Below are 23080 nucleotides of genomic sequence, written 5' to 3'. Positions count from 1 at the left end.
ATTATTATTATTATTATTCATTTTTTTCTATATTGTGTAGCTTGTTATTTTTTCTAAATGATTTTAATTTTAATTAAACAATTTATTCCTATATATTTTTATAATAATAACTAATTTTGGTTCTATAATAGCTTGTTGACTATTTTTTTTATAAATTCTCGCAATTTATCATTAATTAATATAAATTAAAGATACGAGTCGTCTTATTTAAAAGTATTAAACACTTTATAACTTTTATTTACAAGCACTTGAATAATTTATTGTTAATACCAAGATCATTGGTTATCAGTTCGTCACAATTTCAATTGAAATATTTCCAGTTCAGTGTATTTTATTCTTATACACTTTTTTGGTAGGACAGACAAATTTTGCATAATGAGGACATTTTACTTTATATTTGCATTTATTGGTGTTGCTCAAGGTAAGTGATTTGGAAGTATCTTAGTTAGCATATATAATATTCCAAAATGTCTCTTAATAACATGTATTAACTAATAGCTTTACATTATTATAATCATTTAATATTTTCACGTGACGTGAGTGGGCCCCGTTTAGTGTGAGTGGACCCCTCTTACCCTTTTTTCTTATTTTTGTATACTGGCTTTCTAAGCCCGATCGCTAGAGTTCGATTCACAGCACCAACAAAGACATTTTCATTTTTAAAAATGATAAAGAGCTGCCACCGTAATTCGGAGGGCACGTAAAGCTGTCGGTCCCCTTGGGCTAGGTGTGCATTGACACAAGATATCCGAAACAGTGTTAAATATGCAACTATAGTGCCGGAGCAATCCGAAAGGATCTCACCGGCAAAAATGCCATACGATATTATAATTATTATTTGTTTTTTCATTAGTAACAATTTTTTGTGGCAGATGTCGTTTTTGCTAGTATTACATAATTTTTTTGGTGGCCCAAGCTGTTTTTCTAAGGTTTTTATAATTTTATTTGAGGGAAGGTATTATCATCTAAGGCGAGCTAGGCTTTCTTCGATTTCCTTGAGTTAAAGTGCTGTCTAGTATTTATACATTACCAAGCAATTGTTGTTTAGATCTTTTCTGCTACCATTAGTGGAAGGCATCGTATCCTACCGTCTTTCAGAGGATGTTGCTTTCATTCACGTAACAAAGTACCTACTTTTGCAGCTTCTTTTTGAAGTCTGTTGTAGTTTCTTTGGATCATCCTTTTGTTGCTAGTGCACATGTGTTCCCATGAGGGGGATGCATGTATAAGACTGGATTTTGGATAGTTTTCTTCTTCTTTCTGCGAGTCTTCTAACCTTCACTACGCGCGCCCGCTGCTTCTTTTGTGTAGGATGGCGTCCATACATGTGATGTGGTGAGTGGGCATCACCCTGTTTGCTGTGTTTATTATTTCTAGGTATTTTGCTTTATTTCTCCAATCGATGGACCCCATGAGCAGTTTTTGTTGGTCTTCTGGTGTTTCTTTTTGGGTCTTTTATGTGGCCTTTATTTTAATACCTGTCTCCTCCCCATGTAGTTTCTTGAAAACGTTCCCTAGCAGCTGATTGTATCTATCTAGTTGTACTATCATAGTTGAGTTTTTATATTGTTCTTGAGTTTTTATATTGTTCATCCGCTATAACTTTTCCCATGCGTCACGATTCATTTTCAAACAAATTAAGTCAAAACATAAAGTGAAACGTACTCCGATGTTTGTAGTATACAGGGTGTCCAGAAACTCTACCGACAAACGAATACAGAAGATTCCTCAGGTAATTTTAAGACAATTTAACCAATTCATCTAGTCCGAAAATGCTTCCTAAAGGAGCTAGAGCTATTTGAAGATGGCGTCTGGTAATTGGTTTTTCTTAAATATCTCCAGAACGTTTATATTTAGAAAAACGAAAATTGATGCATATACTTATCTTCAAGAGATAAATCGATTCCATCCATTGCAAATTTCTAGTACCGGTTACAGGCGTCCGTTTTGGGTAGGGGAACAGCTATATTATCGCATAACTGTTTTATTTTTAATTTTTAAGCATTTTTGAGTCTCGATTATTAAAACGTAAGGTATTATAGTACTAAAAGGTACTATAAAAATCGATTTTAAAATTTTTTGTTTTTTTCATATTATTAAAAAAATTTCAAAAAAAACTATTTAGAAAAAATAAAACTGGTAATTTTATTTAAATTCTACAGATGAATCGATTTCATTAATTGCGAATTGCTAGTACCGGTCATATGCGTCGGTTTTGGATAGGTCAACGGTTATTTTATCGCATATCTTTTTGTTTTCAATTTTTAAGAATTTTTGACACTAGATTATTAAATTATGAGGTATTCTAGTACTAAAAGTTACTCTCGCTTTAAGTTGGTAAAATATACCGTTTTTTTTTGAAAATTTTTTTCAATTTTTTTTTAATTCAGGAAACGAAAAATTTTCAAATCGATTTTTATAGAAAACGGTGTGTCCTATCGCCTTAAAGCAAGAGTAACTTTTAGTACTAGAATACCTCACAATTTAATAATCTGGTATCAAAAATGCTTCAAAGTTAAAGACAAAAAAGTTATGCGATAAAATAACCGTTGCCCCACCCAAAACGGACGCCCATGACTGGTACTAGAAATTCACAATGGATCGAATTGATTTATCTCTGGAAGATAAATAAGTTTACCAATTTTCGTTTTTTTTAACTGGAAGCGTTCTGGAGGTATTTAAGAAAAACTAATGACAAGACGCCATCTTCAAAGAGCTCTAGCTCCCTTAGGAAGCATTTTCGGACTAGGTGAATTTGGTTAAATTGTCTTAAAATATCTGAGGAATCTCCTGTCTTCGTTTGTCGGTAGAGTTTCTGGACACCCTGTATAGTATACCTACAGTATACAAAATGTATGTACACATCGACGTTCGTTTCACTTTACGTTTTGACTTAATTTCTTTGAAAATGAATCGTGACGCATAGGAAAAGTTGTAGCGGACGAACAATATCAACTACAATAATTCAATATTCCATACTGTTTATTCATGTTAATAATATTGTTATGACAGTTCCGTAGATTGTTCCTACATAGAAAGAGTCCCTCGACGTGAAAGAAGAAGTAGTCACGTACGAGAATATTCTGGATGTCATGGAATAACCCAGAAATGTCTGGTGACATCTAGAACGTCAGAAAACTATATAAACATTATGTGTTTGACATTCTATAGTTCAGTTGTAATTCAGATTTAGTAGTCGACAGTTGTCAGTTTGTTAAAGTTTATATTGTATTTAAGTTTGAATAAAGTTACTTTGAAAAAGTTGTAACATTGGTGACAGCGGTGGGATTTAAGAGATATTGAAGAAGATATTGAGAATTGTTTATGGTAAATACCAGATCATCTAAAGTTGAGAAGGAAATGGATACATCCGGACCACCAGCATGGTTTTTAAAAATGAAAGAAAATGAAGAGAAACGTAGGCAAGAAGAGAAAGAAAATGAAGAGAAGCGTAGGCAAGAAGAGAAAGAAAATGAAGAGAAACGTAGGCAAGAAGAGAAAGAAAATGAAGAGAAGCGTAGGCAAGAAGAGAAAGAAAATGAAGAGAAACGTAGGCAAGAAGAGAAAGAGGAAGATAAAAAGCTTAGAAAAGAAGAGGAGGAGAGGCGTAGACAAGCAGAGGTAGAAATTATGAATAGTTTGTCCCAAATTCACGAGCATTTTCAGTTAGAGGTAAGTCGAATTACTAATAAAATAGATATATTAGAAGAAAAACAAAACTGTTTAGATAATAAAATAGAACAACAACAAAATTATTTAGAAAACAAAATAGACCAACAACAAAATCATTTAGAAAATAAAATAGAACAGCAACAAAACGATTTAAAGCAGCAACAAAACGATTTGAAATATAGTTTAGAAAAACAAATAGTAGAGTTAGCAAACAAAATTAATACCCAAGCTTCTTTATCTCATATTGTTTCAGTTACTAATATCGAATCCGAACAAACAGCCCTTTCCTCTTCCATCGTTGATCCAGGCATAATTAGAAGTAGCAAAATTTTAAAACCACCCACGTTTGATGGCCAAACAGCGTGGGAAACTTATCGTTTCCAATTTGAAGCTGCAGCTAAAGCAAATGGCTGGACTGAAAGAGAAATGGCAGCTTCCTTGGTGGTGTCGCTTCGAGGTCAGGCAGCAACCGTCCTTCAATTTCTTCCTCAGGATTCACCTAGTTATGACTCACTTGTTCAAGCTTTAGAAACAAGATATGGCCAACAACATCTGAAGCAGGTTTTTCAAAGTCAGCTTAAAGTTCGGTATCAAAAACATAATGAGAGCCTGCAAGAATTTGAAGCCGATATTAAAAGATTATTACATTTGGCATATCCTCAGGCACCAAGAGATTTTCTGGAACAAATCGGTATACAGGCTTTCATAGATGGACTGCATGATATCGAAATGCAACAGGCTCTGCGATTACAACACCACAAAATGCTAGATAAAGCACTAATCTCCGCTCAGGAGTACGAAGCGGCGAAAAATATTTCTAGATCTCTTCCACAATTAAAAGAAATAAGATTTACAGAAAATAAGCAAGTCACTACCACAGATAATGAACAACTAGTTTTATCCCAGATATTAAGCTTACTACAAAATATCCAACAAAAACCTCGAAATGAAAACAGAAGATGTTTTAACTGCGGAAGAATGGGACATCTAAAATCCAATTGCAGAAGCCGATCCCAAGCACGAAAAGAAGAATACAAGAATGAGATCAGAAGGTCGCCTAGTTCGACATCCAGAAGCCTGTCGCAAAGTCTCACTAGAAATGATGGTAGATGGTCACTAAGAAACATATTTCCTACAACTGACCATAGAAAGGAAGAAAATACACTGGAATTTGAAGTTAGCCATTTGAAGGAACAACTAGCGATTAGTAAAAATAAAATAGATAGATTAAGAGAACAGGTGACAATATTGCAAGAAGAGTGTAAAGTAATTCAAAATAATGCAAAAACTACACAGTCCAATCTAGAAAACGAATGTCAAAAACTGATGAAAGAGAAGAATGTGTTAAATAAACAATTGCAAGAATACCAAAATGCATTAAATGAATTACAAGTTCAAAGCCAACGTCAGCTAGCACAAAAAGAGAATGTAACCGAAGAAGTTAGTCTGCGGATGACCACAGTTGAACAGCAAGAAGATAATGACCAGATTTCTCTGGAAAACATTAAGAAGAGTCAAAAGAAAGATAACGAATTAAGAGTTATACGAGATTGGCTTAAAAATGGAGTAAGACCTCTTTGGCAGGAAATATCTAAATACAGTCGAACTATAAAGGCGTACTGGGCTCAATGGGAATCCTTGCATCTTTCGAATGGTTTGTTATATCGGAAGTGGGAAAGTTCCGATGGAGTACGTATAGTTCAACAGGTGGTACTGCCAAAATCACACATTAAAAGTGTGTTGGAAGATCTTCATAGCAGCCTGTCTGGAGGACATTTTGGAGTAAAAAGAACACTGGCCAGAGTTCGAGACAGATTTTATTGGATCAATTGTCGCCGAGATGTAGAAGAATGGTGTAAGAAATGCGATTTATGTAACTTTACGTTTTGACTTAATTTCTTTGAAAATGAATCGTGACGCATAGGAAAAGTTGTAGCGGACGAACAATATCAACTACAATAATTCAATATTCCATACTGTTTATTCATGTTAATAATATTGTTATGACAGTTCCGTAGATTGTTCCTACATAGAAAGAGTCCCTCGACGTGAAAGAAGAAGTAGTCACGTACGAGAATATTCTGGATGTCATGGAATAACCCAGAAATGTCTGGTGACATCTAGAACGTCAGAAAACTATATAAACATTATGTGTTTGACATTCTATAGTTCAGTTGTAATTCAGATTTAGTAGTCGACAGTTGTCAGTTTGTTAAAGTTTATATTGTATTTAAGTTTGAATAAAGTTACTTTGAAAAAGTTGTAACAATATAATACCTATTACATAACTGATATAATTTTCTTTTGAAAAAACTTGTTATTGTTGCGAAGAAAATATGCCTGATGTGGGGTTATAGAACTTACAACGAGGAAAGACTATTGGTCTTGTGGAGAAAGTAATGTTCTCAGAGGGACATAGCTGTAGAGCTAGGCGTAATACAGGGCGTTCTGTCCAAAACTTATGCTAGGTAACAGGAACTAGGAAAGCTCAAAAATAAAGCAAGGGAAAGTCTCCAAAATTAATAACGGCTCTCCAAGATCGTTTAATTGTCCAATCAGCTGGAAGACACCCAACTATTTCTCACCTGCAGCTCCAAAGGCAGCTTTTGGAAGCTACAGGTGTAACAATTTCAGTTGAAACGAAAAGAAGAAGAGTTCATACCAAGAAGTATACAGCATTAGACAGTTATGGGTTCCCAAGTTATCCAGGCAGCACAAGATTAATCGCCTAAATTGGTGTCTTTACCACAAAAACTGGAACATTGGGGATTGACAAAATGTGCCATTCTCAAAAAAAGTCAGGATTTGTGTAAAATCAGATGACTCATGAAATCGTGTACTTAGAGGTCGAGGAAGACAAGCAAGAACGAAAACTGTCAGATCTATTCACAAATATACAAGGGGAAGTGTAATGTTCTGGAGAGGAATTGTGATCCGTAAAAAACTCCTTTAATTTTCATCCAATCAACTTTAACTGCTCACAGGTATGTTGATAACCTGTAGTCAGGCTCTGCTGGAGAGGTGCAACAGGAGAAAATTTAATTTTATCGCATGATAATGAACCTCTACATACCATTAGAGTGACTACAGACATCATTGAAGCAGAAGGTATCCCTTGTTTGGAGTGGCCTGCTTGCTCACCCGAGCTTAATTCTATAGAATATTCGTGGGATATGCTTAAAAGAAAAATTAGAGCTCGCCGGAATAATCCACAAAACACCGCACGGCTAGTACAAGCTGCTCTTAAAGGAGGGAGCAACCTATCACAACAAAATGTTAATAATTTGATTAGGAGCGTGCCCACGCAATAACTGAAGCTTGCATAAGGACTAGAGGTGATAACACTGACTACCGTAAAATACAAGAAAAAAATAAATAAAAACAATTTAAACATTAGGTATTCGTTTTACATTGAAATTTTGTATGCTATTGACTTTAAAACAACTACTTTCAATTTAATTGTTTGTTAAATACTTTATTGTTTTATTTAATTGTTATGTATTTGTTATTAAATTGCATTAAAATAAATATTGTTTGACTTCTTGTGTTTTTTTTTAATTTGCACGAAATAGTACAAGAAATATCAGATGATTCCATATATGATTCCATATATTCATAAGTTTGGGTGTGTGTATTAATACATGTAAACCTTTAATTTAAATAAATTTAAATTATTGAAAGTTTGTATTCTTTTATATGGAAATAATCCACAATGAAGGGTAATGCAATTTTTTGGATTCCGAAGTTTTGATTTAAAAATCCGAAAATCATTTTCAAACTTGCACGATTCCAATTTAATGCCAGTTTTTATTTCAATATTTTTTTTAAAATGACTTCTCTAACTGCATAAAGCAAAAAATCTCTAATTTTTATATGATTTTGCACTTGCAGTGTTTTTGGATTCATCAATTATTGAATAATATGTAAATTATATTATGTTTTTAGACTGTGTCTCATGTAAAAAAATGTATTAAGTGGATAAAATATGGCGAACAGTCGCTCCTTAGGTTAAACTGTAGGTAGATACCGTTAGATGGCACCAACTACATCATTCGAATTTTGTTGGCACTTATGATATATTCCGATGTCGTATAGATGGGGCTAAACGTTGGAAAAGAAGTATTTCCTGTTAAATATTTTCTACCAATGATGTTGCAGAGTCAGGCAAATATGCAATAGTGCATATGCATTTGCATATTTTTGTAGTTTCTTTTGAATTTTGCATATACTGGTATATTTAAAAATAAAGTGCATATAATAGGTTTTCAAAGCGAATTTATTTGTTTATTCACGGTTCAAATACCTTCGTACCTGATATTTCTGTGTGGATCAAGGCATCCAGAATTGGTCATTGATATGGGAAAATTATTATGCTCAGCATGCAGTAAGTAAATACAAAGTAAACCTAAATATTTTAAATTGCATAAAAATAATCATAAAACCAAAAAATATACATTTTTAAGTTAAAATGCTTCAAATAACCGCCGATCTAAAAATTATTTAGTTTAATGTAGGAATTTTTTTGCAGATTCCATGCGAAAAAAAATTCTAAATAGTCCAGCATTGCAAAACTGCTTTACACACCGGTAAAAAAAATAAATTAGAATCGGGAGAGAAAAGGTACCTAAAGGCCGCGTCTCACCATCAAATAATTTGATCAAACAGTTTGAGCAAACTCCGGAAGTACGTCAAAGTGACGTCACAATTGCAGTATTTTTGAAATTATAAAAATCTGTGCTCTCACTATCAGTCTAGTTTGATCAAATTTTTTGTATTGAGTTGTCTAACTTGTTTGTACTATATTTAAAATTAAAATTTTTCATTATTATCCACAATGAACACTCAGGATGTGACGTCACTAACTGTCACTTTCAGTTTGCTCAAACCAGTTTGATCAAATTATTTGATGGTGGGACGCGGCCTTAAGATTCGATATCTAGGTGCTTAAAATCAACTAATCGTAAATCAAGTGAGCAAGAGACATTTAACCATGATTTGTTCGAAGCATTGTTAAGCTAAAATATATCTTAGTCCAAATTATCAAACGAAAATTTGCGAATATTTCTTGGAAAATACTGCAAATGGAATATTCCAAGTGAAAGAAGCTTAAGAAGAAACGAGGTCGATTCTGTAGGTATAAGTAGATATTCTGCGGTACTGAGTAACATAAAATTAGAGACAATAGGAGACAATTATTTTTATGTATATGTGGATAAAACAATTGATTCTTCTGGACGTTACATCGCACATTTATTAATCGGATCTCTTAAAAATGGGCAAGCTTATAAATCGCATTTAATTGCTTCCAAGATGTTGAGTAAAACCAACGCACTAGGTAACCGTTTTAAGGTTTTTGCAAAGACAATTTAGCAATTTTTTTTTCTTCCTTTAGCTTTCCCAACGAAACATTTTTATTTTTCTTTCAGATGCTGCACCTTACATGGTTAAAGTAGGAAGCAATTTGAAAATTTTTTATCCTCGTTTAGTACATACAACTTGCCTAGCACATGGTTTAAATAGGGTCGCAGAAGAAATTAGAAATAAATTTCCTCTTGTTAATAATTTTATTTCAAATATGAACAAAATATTTCTTAAGGCACCTGTAAGGTATCAGTTGTATAAAGAACATTTGCCGAATCTTCCTCTTCCACCAAAACCTATTGTTACTGGATGAGAACTTGATTAGAGGCTGCAATGTTTTATGCAGAAATTTTTGCTGAATTGAAGCCAATAGATTCTTCCGAACCACTAATACTTTTCAAAGAATTGGTGAAAAATAAAATAGTACCACAGCAACTTTCATACTTAAAATAATATGTACATACTGTTATATTTCTATTTGACATGAAAATTAAATTTTGATAATTATAAACAAAATTCAATTTAATATAAAATATTTTCATTTTTCTCAACCACGGGCATATAAATTTAGAACAACCTGTATACAACAAATTGTTATATTTAATTTTAAGAAGTGATTAAACGAAACTCGGGAAAATGCGCTTAGAATAAACAAAGTGAATGGCGTACCATTATCGTTGTTCGCGGAAGGTTCGATCATTAGCCTATGCTAAATAAAACTCAAGTGAAATCGATAATAGGTCATTATCGTAGTTCGCGGAAGGTTCGATCATTAGCTTATGCTAAATAAGACTCAGTTGAAGTAGATAATAGATCATTAAATTTTGTAATTAGTAGAAAGTAATTTTAGAATGGGAATTAACTATTTTTCTTTTGAAATCCATTAAGCATATTTAGAAAGATTAAAAATTGGTTTTGAGGAATACTGCGAATGAGAGTTGGTGGTGGAAGTTTGATTTGTGAATCTGGAAGGGATATTTAGAAAGTAGGGGAATGAATGACAAATAGAGATCAGAATGTTTTGAGCTGTCGAGAAGTGAAGTCCAGTAGTAGACGGTAGTGTACGGAGAGTGAGAAAGCCGGTGTAGTTCCGTGAGTGTGGAGATCTATCGTGGAACGAGAGGTAGGCCAGGTTGAGAGTAAAAGAACCTCCTTGAGCCAAGAGTGTCCCGGTAGCTGATTGAAGTTTCGAAAAAGGTAGAAACACGGCATCACGACAGAAGCAGGAACGGGAGCTATACGAGCTAGTTTTCAAAGGAGAACATTACTGGAAGCCAGGACGAGGTTTTGATCGCAGCCAAGGATAGCAGGAAACGGGTCTTGTGTGAAGACATTCTCAGTTCACCAGAAAAAGGTCAGTCTCATTTGTTTGGACATGAATGTATGGGTTTTTCGTATTAAATACCACATTTAAAATTGAAGAACATAATCAATAATATCAGAAAAGCTTCATCAAACTTAAATAGAATTGTTGCTAATAAATCCTAATAGTTAAATGTTAATAAAAACTTTCAATTGGAAATCAAAAGGAAATAAGATTCCCATGTGTAAATGTTATGTTTAAGAATAATAAGATATAGCAAATATTAACCCGCCGTTACACGCGTCTTCTATTGTGACGTGGTTGCACGCGTATGAGCGTCGCCCTCACCTACATAAATTCGACTTATTTCGAGGAAGAATGAATGTCAACATGTATAAATATAAAATGGGTTGTACTCACATATTATAGAAAGTCTCGTAAACCAATTGTTTTTATTAATTTAACAAAACAAAAGTAAAAATAATAAAATAATAAAAAATATTTCTTTGTGGCATTTATGTAATTAACTATTAATATTTTGTATTTTGATAACGACGTCCGAGGTGGATTTCGAAACGTCAATAAAATCAATTTTTCAAGTTAAATTGTGGCTTATTTCCCAATTAGAACAGGTAAATTTAAAAATGGTTCTTAACCAGTGGCGCACCTAGAATTTTCCTCTGGGGGGGAGGGGGGTTTGCTTGGGCACCGAAACGAAAGTTTTTTTGTATTATTTTTGAAAGATAAGTTACATTTTCCTACTTTTTTTTATATATATTTCTATATGCTCTGGGTGGGATTTTAACCCCCAAACCCCCCGCTCGGTGTGCCACTGTTCCTAACCTAATCCAAACAATAATATTTTAATTAAATCTACCCAAATATTAAATAAAAACCTAAAAGTTTCTTTGAGATAACAGAAACGTGATTTCACCGTGATTGCACGCGCAGTGAGGAATTCCCTCACTTGAAGAGGGATATCTCTTCTTTCAACTATCACACAGCACACTGACCGCCTGAAATATTCTATAACTTTTTCATACCCTCTCATGAAACATGCTAAAGGCATTCCTGGGTGCTTAAGGTTATCGTATTAGTTTACACAATTTCATTGGTTATAAACAAATATGGTGAGGGATTCCCTCATAGCGCGTGTAATGGCGGGTTAAGCAGTGATTGCCATTTAAATAAAATAAACAATATTTTGATTATAATTGTAACCCATATGTGTGTATTATTTTACTCTTTTCTTTCCTATCCCGATTAGGAACCATTGAGAAATACTTAGAAGCCACGTAAGTAAGTAATTAATTTTATAAAAAGCCCTGAGATTGAAAACATATTGATATGTGATCTGGTAAATTAATTAGATTATTATAAATGCATTGATTAAATTAAATGACATATAAGAATATTATCTCATATCAATAATAAAGATCACAACAATACATGCATATTTGACACAAATAATACATGCATATACATGCATATTTGACATAGATAAATGCATATGAGCAATTCCAAACGATTTCGCCGAGTCTTGTGGACGAGGTCCTCGGATTTGTACTAAATTTTAGTATGTTATTGTACCTCATAAAAAAATATTTTCCTGAGAATTATAGCCCCCTAGGTCTCATAGGGCCTGAGATAGGGGCCCTGAAAAGGCCTAAAATTGACTTTTTAAAGGTTTTGAGCGTTGTTTTTAAAATATGATATCTCGAAAACTTTTGAAGCAAATTTAATTTTTCAAACTGATTTTTCCTTGTCTTGACGTCTAGTATTTACAAATAAATTTTCAAATTTCTAAATGATAAGCGTAATTTTGGGGAACTCGTTAAGTGCGAATCAAATTTTGAAAAATTGATATTTTCTTATCTTTTTCATTCTATTGCCAAATTGGAACGCGACGTCGAAGGATCTTTTGCAATATCTTATTTTTAAGGTATTAAGGCAAGGTTTAAAATAGTTATAGGTATATTTTTTTATATTGAAATGCAGCGAAGATATCGTCGGTATACTGCGAAAACCAGGTAAATGCCGAAATACCGAAACAGAGAAAAAACGTTTTTAAAGTTTAGTGTTTTATTTTGAATTAAGAGGACAACTTGTGTTTGATATTCGTTATTCCAGTGAAACATGCATATTTCAGAAATGATATTCTATCATTAGTTTGAAAAAGTTAAGACACCTAGCTGATTAAACCTAAATTTAAGATGGAGATGCGGTCACTTACCTGTTTTACCTGTAAATCTATATTAATCAGTTATCCTTAAAATAACACATTTATAACAAATATAATAAACCAAATATAATATTTTGTAGTTTTGTGATCGGAATATGAGGCTTTAACTAGTTAATAGCAATGTTTTTAAGGGATTAGTCGATAATTATAACTATAACATTTAACTGGTTTTCCATGAACATTTTATTCAGAGCTGTTTGTAGTTACATGGATATTATTTACATAAATGATAGTCAGTTTTCTAGAAAAAACAAATTTATTTTGAACGTTATAAATACAACAAAATAATATTACTATGCGTATTACTCGTCATATTAGTCACTGAAAGCAGGATCTGACAAGATTCCATTGACATCGTAAAATACGATACCACCTGTTATATTCCTCCGATATCAATCCCTTATCAAATAGCTGTAACAAATCTCTGTTTTTTGCTATGCTAGTTGGCAAGTTTTTATCAACTAACATAAGCATGCTTATGTTAGTGGGTAACCCAGCTTGCTTTTTTCTTGTTGACTGCCGTGCAGTATCAATAAGGAAATGAAGCTTGGTGACGCGTCATAATTGAAATGGATTCTGTTTGTCCCTTCTTTCACAAATCTCATCTTTTTATCTTTAACCACATTATTTTTTCGCCGTTTTGGTCTTTTGTTCGGTTTTTAATTAAAGTGTGTGACAATTTTTTTAAATCATAAAAGTCGTAGTACCTATTTAAAATTACACTTGTGTGGTTCTATACATACTTTTTTATCACTGACCTTACCATACCATAGAGAGACCTGATTTCTAGCGGTTTAGATGGTGCTATGTATAGAGTCAACTTCCATGCAAGAATGTCCCGACTCCAAAAATTTATGTTACGATACTGTCCTCCGCAGGTATAAGAAAATACACTTATTTCACTTGCTTAGATATTCTGGGGCACATTTTGATAAGTAGTTGAGTATAATGCTTTCTATTTCAAAACTTCCTCGTCTACCGTTAATTTCTGACCAGGCAAAACGGTAAGCTACATTTGGTAATGCGGCTTCATTTACACACAAATTGTAGGCCCATAATTTTCGGGAAGAATATATGAATTGTCCAGGTAATCTGGAATCTGTAGTATAGCCTGTAGATCGAAGGTTATTGAAACAAAATTCCGTTGTTGATTAGAGCTTTTCTTATCATTTCGTTTTTCGAGATTCCATACTTCTTTTTTTTCTGATGTTGTCTGTAACTGTTTTCTAAATCCGGTTTCTTAGTTGGATTAGTAATATCCTTAGAGTATGGAAAATTTTTTACCCTCTCCCTGAGAGGGTAAAAAATTTTCCATACTCTAAGGTAATATCATAAATGATAGGGCTAATAAATATTATTTATTACAAACTAAACATTGATCTTATTTAGGACAAAAAAGCTTAAATTATAGTCGTTAGAAAATATTCTTCGGTATGTAATTTCGCTAATACCTTCCGGTTTCTTCAGCTGACAATCATTTATATAAAGAAAGTTGATACATTTTCCTTATACTCAAATTTTTGTCCAAATATCTACGCTTCGAACTTTGGCGAATATAATGTGATACCATGGTTGGAAAAGACTCAATATGAGCCTTCACAATTTTTCGGTTTTCATTGCTTGTTTTATTTGCCAGTATATGCTTGCCTCTTTTGCCCGTATCTGCATAACAACATAGAATATCAATTTTTCTTACAAAATCTTGCATTAACGACGCTGATATACAAAGTGTCTTACAAAAAAAAGTTCTCACATACCTGTACCTCTTGACCATTTAAAGAAACATAGTCGATACTATCGATTTTACCAGTCGATATGAATGAGAAATTTTAATAAAATATACATGTAAAATGTATTAAAGACATTTATCACCTTTTTACTGAATATGGTACACATCAGTAGAAATATATTGTTGTCCGGAAAAATAATATATGTGCGCTTACTTGGTTTTACATGCAACATAACTTTAATTTTGTGGAAGTAAGTAGCGATATATTGTTTTACTTGAAAATGAAAAGTTGGTTATGTGTAACTTATTTGTTTATCACACAAATTATCTGCTGAATGGTAAGTCGTATCATTTACTGGGTTTTACCTGTATGTAGAGCGTAAAGAGCTGAGAATTTTGGTATACTTAACTCAATATTTTAAAATTTGTCATTTACCTGGTTTTCGCAGTATACCGACGATATATGCATTTGAGCAGGGCCCTTTTTGTGCAAAACAGCGTTTTTTTGGAATTTTCAGCCTAGTGCAACTTTTTTCTTCCTATTTTTTTTGGACTGAAATTTTTTTTGGGAGTAGTTCTCTATATGTGTAATAATCTCTAGGTACGGAGTTTCTTGGCCCGGTCCTCTAAGTCTTCGTTTTAAATCCATGAAAAATCAGGATTTTTTGTACTGAGTAACTCAAATTATCTAGTTTTTTAGGACTCAGTTTAATAGATTCGAATAATATTCCAGGTTGTATGCTCGCCCCCGTTAGGTAAATTATTCCGATTCGTTTTTTTGCACAAACAGGATGCCAGGCGGTATCGCGGTCGGAAAATTGTTTAAATAATTTTTTTGAAACAATTTTAAAAAATAATTTTTTTTTACTTCAGACAAATTTTTTTTAGTTTCTTTGATTCATTCTGAGCAAAAAAAAAAGATCTTTTGTGATTTTTCTCTAAAATTGATTGTTGTCGAGTTATACGCAATTTAGAATTTGAAAAACGCAAAAACCGGAATTTTCAAGGCTTAATAACTCGGTTAAAATTATTATTATGAAAGTCACAAAGTGACCAAATCAAAGTTTAAACCCCTTCCTACAAGATTTTGAAGAAATTTTTGTCATTATTTTATTACGAAGCTGTTATTTTTAAAAAATAACAATGAGCGCTAAGCGTGTATCTCTCCAGCACTCACCACTCGCCTCGATACGCGCTCAACGCTTATTATTGATAATTAACAATAACAGCTTCGTAATAAAATAAACACAAAAATTGCTTCAGGATCTTGTAGGGAGAGCTTTAAACTTTGATTTGATTACTTTCTGACTTTCATAATGATCATTTTAACCGAGTTATTAAGCTTTGAAAATTCCCATTTTCCCGTTTTTCAAATTTTAAATTGCGTATAACTCGACAACAATCAATTTTAGTAAAAAATCATAAAAAATCATTTTTGCTCAGAATGAATCAAAGAAACTAAAAAAAATTTGTCTGAAGTAAAAAAAATTATTTTTTAAATTTGTTTAAAAAAAATTTAAACAATTTTCCGACCGCGATACCCTCTGGCATCCTGTTTGTGCAAAAAAACGAATCGAAATAATTTACCTAACGGGGGCGAGCATACAGCCTGGAATATTATTCGAATCTATTACACTGAGTCCTAAAAAACTAGGTAATTTGAGTTACTCACTACAAAAAATCTTGATTTTTTTTGGATTTAAAACGAAGACTTAGAAGGCCGGGCCAAGAAATTCCGTACCTAGAGATTATTACACATATAGAGAACTACTCCCAAAAAAAAATTTCAGGCCAAAAAAATAGGAAGAAAAAAGTTGCACTAGGCTGAAAATTCCAAAAAACACTGTTTTGCACAAAAAAGGCCCTGCTCAAATGCATATATCTTCGCTGCCTTTCAATATAAAAAAATATACCTATAACTATTTTAAACCTTGCCTTAATACCTTAAAAATAAGATATTGCAAAAGATCCTTCGACGTTGCGTTCAAATTTGGCAATAGAGTGAAAAAGATAAGAAAATATCAATTTTTCAAAATTTGCTTCGTACTTAATGAGTTCCCCAAAATTACGCTTATTATTTAGAAATTTGAAAATTTATTTGTAAATACTGGACGTCAAGACAAAAAAAAATCAGTTTGAAAAATTAAATTTGCTTCAAGAGGTTTCGAGATATCGTATTTTAAAAATAACGCTCAAAACCTTTAAAAGGTCAATTTTAGGCCTTTTCAGGGCCCCTATCTCAGGCCCTATGAGACCTAGGGGCCTATAATTCTCAGGAAAATATTTTTTAATGAGGTACAATAACATACTAAAATTTGGTAGAAATCCGAGGACCTCGTCCACAAAACTCAGCGAAATCGTTTGGAATTGCTCGTATACATGCATATTTGACACAAATAATATGCATATATATGCGCATATATCTTGCTTTTCAGCCTGCATTTTTGCCTGACTTTGGTTGGGAGTATATTTTTTTTGTTACCTATCATACAAAGTTAGGCTTCATTTTCCAAATTCCAATAGTTTATTTTTCAATACATATAGTAGAATTACTGAAACAATGTAGTATTCAAAATTTCGCATATTATTTTAAATACTTATAAGAAATATTTTCTTAATATTGGATTACGTGTTTGTTTTCAGTGCATTACATAATTTCATGCTGTTTTTAACTAAACCTTAAAATTTTTGTTGATTTCCTTATTCCTTATTTCATTTCTTCACCGTTTTTCCATTAGATGTACTTATATGTACATAGTTTTCACCATTATTTAGATAGGTACATATATTCTCGCTTTCTGAATAGATAATAAATATGCATTGTATCAATGTGAAAGAAGATTTAATTAACCAGATGAAAGTGATAAAATTGGCAATATGCAGCATGATAAAGAAGTTTTGCAATTAATAAAATCATGGCTTTTTTTCATTGCTGTTTTATTTGTCCGTACCACTATAATCTAGGATCTAGGGCCTAGGGCGTCTACTTTTCCTCCCTTTTCCTTTCCATTTTCCATTTATTTTATTTGTCGTTGTCACCTACGTCTCTGAGCCAGCCATACAGTGACACCTTAAAGATTTGGTGTTTAGTTTTGCTTGTAGGTAATATTGTCGTTCTATTCATGGGCGCTCATATAAACATTTTCAGGAGGGGGGGGGGGGCAGACTGCACATTATATTTTGTATACCTTGGATAACCATATATAGTTTACAGCACCCGAAAAGCTAGGGGGTACCCATGGCTCCATTCCATGTAACCGAATGTACTTAATTAATTGTCGGGTTACTTACTGTCTTTCCTTTATTTATTAGATCCGTTTAATCTGATCCTCTATTTATTAAAGTTATTTTCTTCTCCATGTATCATGTCGTTTCAGAACGTTGGTTACCATCATATTCATAGCTATCTTAATTTTATTCACTGCCACCCTAAATAGCATGCTTGTATCAACACCATACCAATCTTGCAAGTTCTTCAACCGTGAAGTTCTTCTTCGTCCTGGACTGCGTTTGCTTGCTATTTTCTGTTGCATAATATGTTGTAGCAATCTGTATTTGGGACCTCTCATTACATGTCAGAAATATTCCAGCTTTCTCTTCTTGATGCTTTTTACAATCTGCGCAGTTTTGCTGAGACGTTCTAGTATTGCGGAGTTTCGAATCTTCTCCACCCAAGAAACTTTTAAAATTCTTCCACAGCACCACATTTCGAAAGCCTCAAGGCGAATTATCCCCAAGTATTTATATTTATTTGTTTATTTTATGGAGTTGTAATTTATCTCCAGGTCTTCAGCGGTGTTTCCAATAATGACCATTTACCTATTGCGTTTTATCATAATTAATTTCCAAACACCAACTTCCAAATTCTTCTTAGAGCTTTTTTATCATTTGTAGACGATATCGTCTTTGTCTTCTACTAAAAGTATTTGATCACCGGCAAACAAAAAGTTTGTAAAACTTTTTAAATGATTTTTAGTTGATTTATTTTATTTTTTTTTATATACAATACTTTAATGCAAGATTTGGGAAAATTATATAGTGAAATATGTTTCAGCGATTTCCAGTGGTCATAACACTACAATTATGCGACACCAATGGCAATTATCCTTAAGACATAAAGGAGAACATTTTTGTGGAGCATCTCTTATCTCCAAACAGTGGGCCCTCACTTCTGCCAGCTGTTTGAACCAACACACTTCAGATCTTTCCGTGCGGGCTGGATCTGCCAATCTTACAAGTGGGGGTTACATAATAGACGTGGACGATTTTGTAATTCATCCGAAATACAACAAGAAAACCTATAACTCTGACATAGCTCTACTCAAATTCGCAAAAGAAGTGGAGGGAAGCAATGTTTCAATTGCTCTTGTACCTTTCCACGATACAAGCGATGTGTCCGATCATAAAGGGGTTGCTATGACTGGTTGGGGTGCTCTTGAACAGGGCGAAAATTTTACCGAAGTGCTCCAAATGGGATATCCTTCCTCAATCTCGAGAAGTTCCTGCCAAATGGCGTACCCGACCAAAATCATATCGTTAAACATGTTTTGTGCTGGGGTTTACGACGTCCAAAATATTACAGCTTGCGATGGAGATTTTGGAGGACCTGCCACCTTTACAAATTGTTTACAAGGGATAATTTCGTGGGGAGGACAATGTGGAAGTTTTCAGAACCCGACAGTTATGACGAGAGTTGCTGCTTTTAAGGATTGGATACTCACTACCACAGGTGCAACAGATTATTTGAACTGTCCTCTAGTCTGAGTTCACATATTAGACATAACATTTATTTACCATGATCAATAAATACATCAGCATACTTAATAAAATTAAAAATTTTTACCATTGTTTTTAATTTTTCCTAAAAAAATCCTACTACAAACTTTACTGTATATGTACTTTCTTCCGAAATGGTGTTTGAAGCTTTTTCCTTGTGGCATCCTAGTACCCGGTGTCCCAATAAGAATGGCTCTCGGCCATATCTCAGGAACCGTTTATAGTACAGCTTTGAGAAAAAAATATTTATAACAAAAGTTGCCTCGGGAAAAGCCTGGAAATTATTTTCATAATTGTAGGTTCACCGCTAGAGGGTGTAATTGAATATCAAAAATTAAAAAATCAAAATTTTACAAAATTTGCCTAACGAAAGGGCACTGGAAATCCGATCATCGTATTATTCATAAAATTCTGCGCATGTTTGATTTCACAAGTTTAAGTCTACCTTTGCAAATAAGAGATGGGGATGAGTGGGAACCTTGTTATGAAAAATGGCTGTAAGTCCGGTTCTGCTAAATCGAATTTTGCAAACTTGGTCTTGTTGAAAACAGCTCTTTTTCGTCAATGTAAGAGTTATAATTTCAAAACAGCCTATTACGTAATATGCTAGCTAGGAGGCGTTATTTAATTATTTTCAGAAATCTAGTTTTCTTTGAAAAGTATTAAATACAAGTATACATTTTTAATCCTGTATTACCAAATTAGATCAAATTAGCAACAGAATAGCGAGAACCGCATGTCGATACTTTTTTCCTATCTGGAGATATCTTAAGAAACGTGTAAATTTTAAACATAACCGTTACTGTCACCGGTAAAAGAAGCTAAGGAAAGGTAGTGTGCTGTGGAAAAAACAAAGAAACATTTTCCAGATCTCAACGTATATAATTAATTAAAACAACAATAAGACAAACAACACTATAAAATATAAAAAAGAAATAAAAACAACTACTTAGTGACGACTTAAATGTTCAAATTATTGCCCATAATTTTTGATGCAAGCATTTACTCTTTCCAGAGTAGATTGAACAGCAGTCTTAATTTCTGCTCTCGAAATGCTTTGAATGGGGTTTCGTATTCTCTGGATAATTTTTTCTCGAGTAGGCCTAGCTGCAAAAACAAGGTCTTTAATCCTTCCCCATACCTAAATAAAAGTGAAATACCAAACCGTCCCCACACCAAACAGTTAAATCTGGTGATAGTCAGATAATTGAACCCTTTCTTTTCGATAATGCTATTATTGGTGAACGCTTTTTAATTTTTTTAAGGAATGAATTGCCTCTTCTTCTGGAAGATGTACCGCTAGCAATTCGTAGGTCCATGTTGTTTCAGCACGATGGTTGTCCCGCACGTTTTTCCAGAGTAGTAAGAGAATTTTTAGATGAGTCATTCGATGATAGATGGATAGGACGTGGAAGCCTATTTTTTGGCTAGCCAGATCACCAGATTTAACTGTTTTAGATTTCTATTTATGGGCCGGATTAAAGACCTTGTTTTTGCCGATAGGCCCACTACTCGAGAAAACATGGTCCAGGGAGTGAGAAACGCCATGCAAAGCATTGCGAGAGCAGAAATTGAGACTGCTGTTCAATACTTGCATCGAAAATTATGGGCCATAATTTGAACATTTAAGTCGTCACTAAGTAGTAGTTTTTATTTTTTTGTTATATTTTATAGTGTTGTTTGTCCTATTGTTGTTTTAATTAATACACGTTGACATCTAAAAAATGTTTCTTTGTTTTTTCCACAGCACACTACCTTTCCTTAACTTCGTTTACCGGTGACAGTAACAGTTATGCTTAAAATTTACACGTTTGTTAAGATATTTCGAGATAGAAAAAAGGTATCGACATGCGATTTTCGCTATTCTGTTGCTAATTTGATCTAATTTTGTAATACACGATGAAAAATGCATACTTGTATTTATTATTTTCCAAATGAAACTAGATTTCTGAAAATATTTAAATAACGTCTCCTAGCTGCCATATTACTTAATAGGCTGTTTCGAAATTATAACTCTTACATTGATGAAAAAGAGCTGTTTTTAACAAGACAAAGTTTGCAAAATTCGATTTAGCAGAACCGGACTTACAGCCATTTTTTCAGAACAAGGTTCCCACTCACCCCCACCTCTTATTTGCAAAGGTAGACTTAAACTTGTGAAATCAAATATGCACAGAATTTTATGAAGAATACGATGATCGGATTTCCAGTGCCCTTTCGTTAGGCAAATTTTGTAAAATTTTGATTTTTATATTTTTGAAATTAAATTACGCCCTCTAGCGGTGAACCTACAATTATGAAAATAATTTCCAGGCTTTTCCCGAGGCACATCCCGAGGTTATTCAGCTACTGTAAAAGTTACGCCGCGACCCACCTGAACTCCGTCCGCGATCCACTAGTGGGTCGCGACTCACCGGTTGGGAAACGCTAAGCTAGAACATTAATTTATTAGAGCGCAACATTTTTTGAATTGCATAAAAAGAGAGAGCCGACCTAAGCAAATGGGCAAAAAATGCACTAGAAAAAGCGGAAACATTTGCGATTCACCATAAAAAAATTTTTACGCCAAATGACAGAAAATACTACTCTCTACAAACTAAAGAAGACTATATTATAGACCAGGGCGCATCTGTAAAAATATTAGTACATTTGGATGTTGAGAGGTGACTGGTGACTCATATTTTTTTACAGAAATTGCTTGAAAATAACTCATATAATATTATTTGAGTTATCCTCCCTCTCAAAAAGGTCCGAAACATTGTTTAAATAATCAAAATGTCAAAATATGAAGGAAAAACTCGATTTTTTTCTTCGTTTTTTGATTATAACTTTAAAAGTATTCATTTCCGAGAAAAGTTGCACTAACATAAAAGTTTCGTAATGAAATTTCCTATAATTTAGGATTAGCTACAAATTTTAAAAATTGTCACCCTTGTTGCAAAATAGCAATAATTGCTTAAAAAACATAAAAAAGTATTCAGATTTTACGTTTTTAAACCATTTATGCTACACTTAGGACTTTGGTATTTCACCCAGAAAAACTTTATAATATAATAAAACAATACTGTAAATTTCATTAAGATATGTTTCATAGATTTTGCAAAATAAATTTTGCAATCCAGCTTTCGCAAAAAACTTCATTTTTCAAAAGTTTGCAAGACTGAAAATAAAACAGACAGCAAGTTTAATATTTTTTTACATGTAGAAAAGTGCTGTACCTTTCATTTGCAAAATTAAAATTTGCAATTTGCAAAATTAAAATCGGTTAACTACCACGACGTCAAGATTTTTTTTTAAATAAACATTAATTTGTGGTGCTACGCGCAGGACAGCGGATAGGTTTGCTCTGATTGGGCATTCCAATGACCTTTGATAATGATTGATAAATTTTAATTTTTATTACATTTCGATATAAATAAATAAATTTGTTTCTTGCAAAATAAAAACACATAGGTACTCTGTCCTTTGAAATAACACTTTTTTAGCAAAAACTTTATTTGTTCATATATTTTAACTTAGATAATAAAATTTTATTATTTTTAAACATATGCAATTGTTTAAACAATATTTCACAAACAATAATCAAATTAGTTTGATTTTTGTGGAATTAAAATATTAAAATACAACAAAATATAGAGCAAGAAAATAATATATTTGATAAAGATTGGAAGAAATTTTGGTGGAAATCAACTTGTGTGAATCGAACACCGTTGTCCTGCGCGCAACACCAAAAATTAATGTTTATTTAAAAAAAATACTAACGTGGTAGATAATCGATTTTAATTTGGCAAATTGCAAATGAAAGGTACAGTATTCTTATATATGTAAAAAAATTCAACTTGCTATCTTCTTTATTTTCAGTCCTGCAACATTTTGAAAAAATGAATTGTTTTTGCGAAACCTGCATTGCAAAATTTATTTTGCAAAATGTATTAAACCGATCTTTTCAGTATTGTTTTATTGTATCATAAAGTTTTTCTGGGTAAAATATGAAGGT

The 23080-nt window shown here is 32.9% G+C and overlaps 1 protein-coding gene across 1 annotated transcript; it reads left to right on the top strand.

Moving 5' to 3' along the window:
* The first annotated feature begins 228 nt into the window (after nt 1-228).
* On the top strand, nt 229-19149 carry LOC114326920 (trypsin). The gene is made up of 2 exons (XM_028275384.2): nt 229-421; nt 18362-19149. The coding sequence occupies exons 1-2, from the start codon at nt 376-378 to the stop codon at nt 19069-19071; spliced, it is 756 nt and encodes a 251-aa protein (XP_028131185.1). The 5' UTR covers nt 229-375; the 3' UTR covers nt 19072-19149.
* Nucleotides 19150-23080: the final 3931 nt, after the last annotated feature.

This window comes from Diabrotica virgifera, chromosome 5, assembly GCF_917563875.1.
Source record: "Diabrotica virgifera virgifera chromosome 5, PGI_DIABVI_V3a".
In the NCBI taxonomy this organism is placed as follows: domain Eukaryota; kingdom Metazoa; phylum Arthropoda; class Insecta; order Coleoptera; family Chrysomelidae; genus Diabrotica; species Diabrotica virgifera.
Note: the sequence above shows the minus strand (reverse complement) of the source record. Positions and strands in the feature narration are given on the sequence as shown.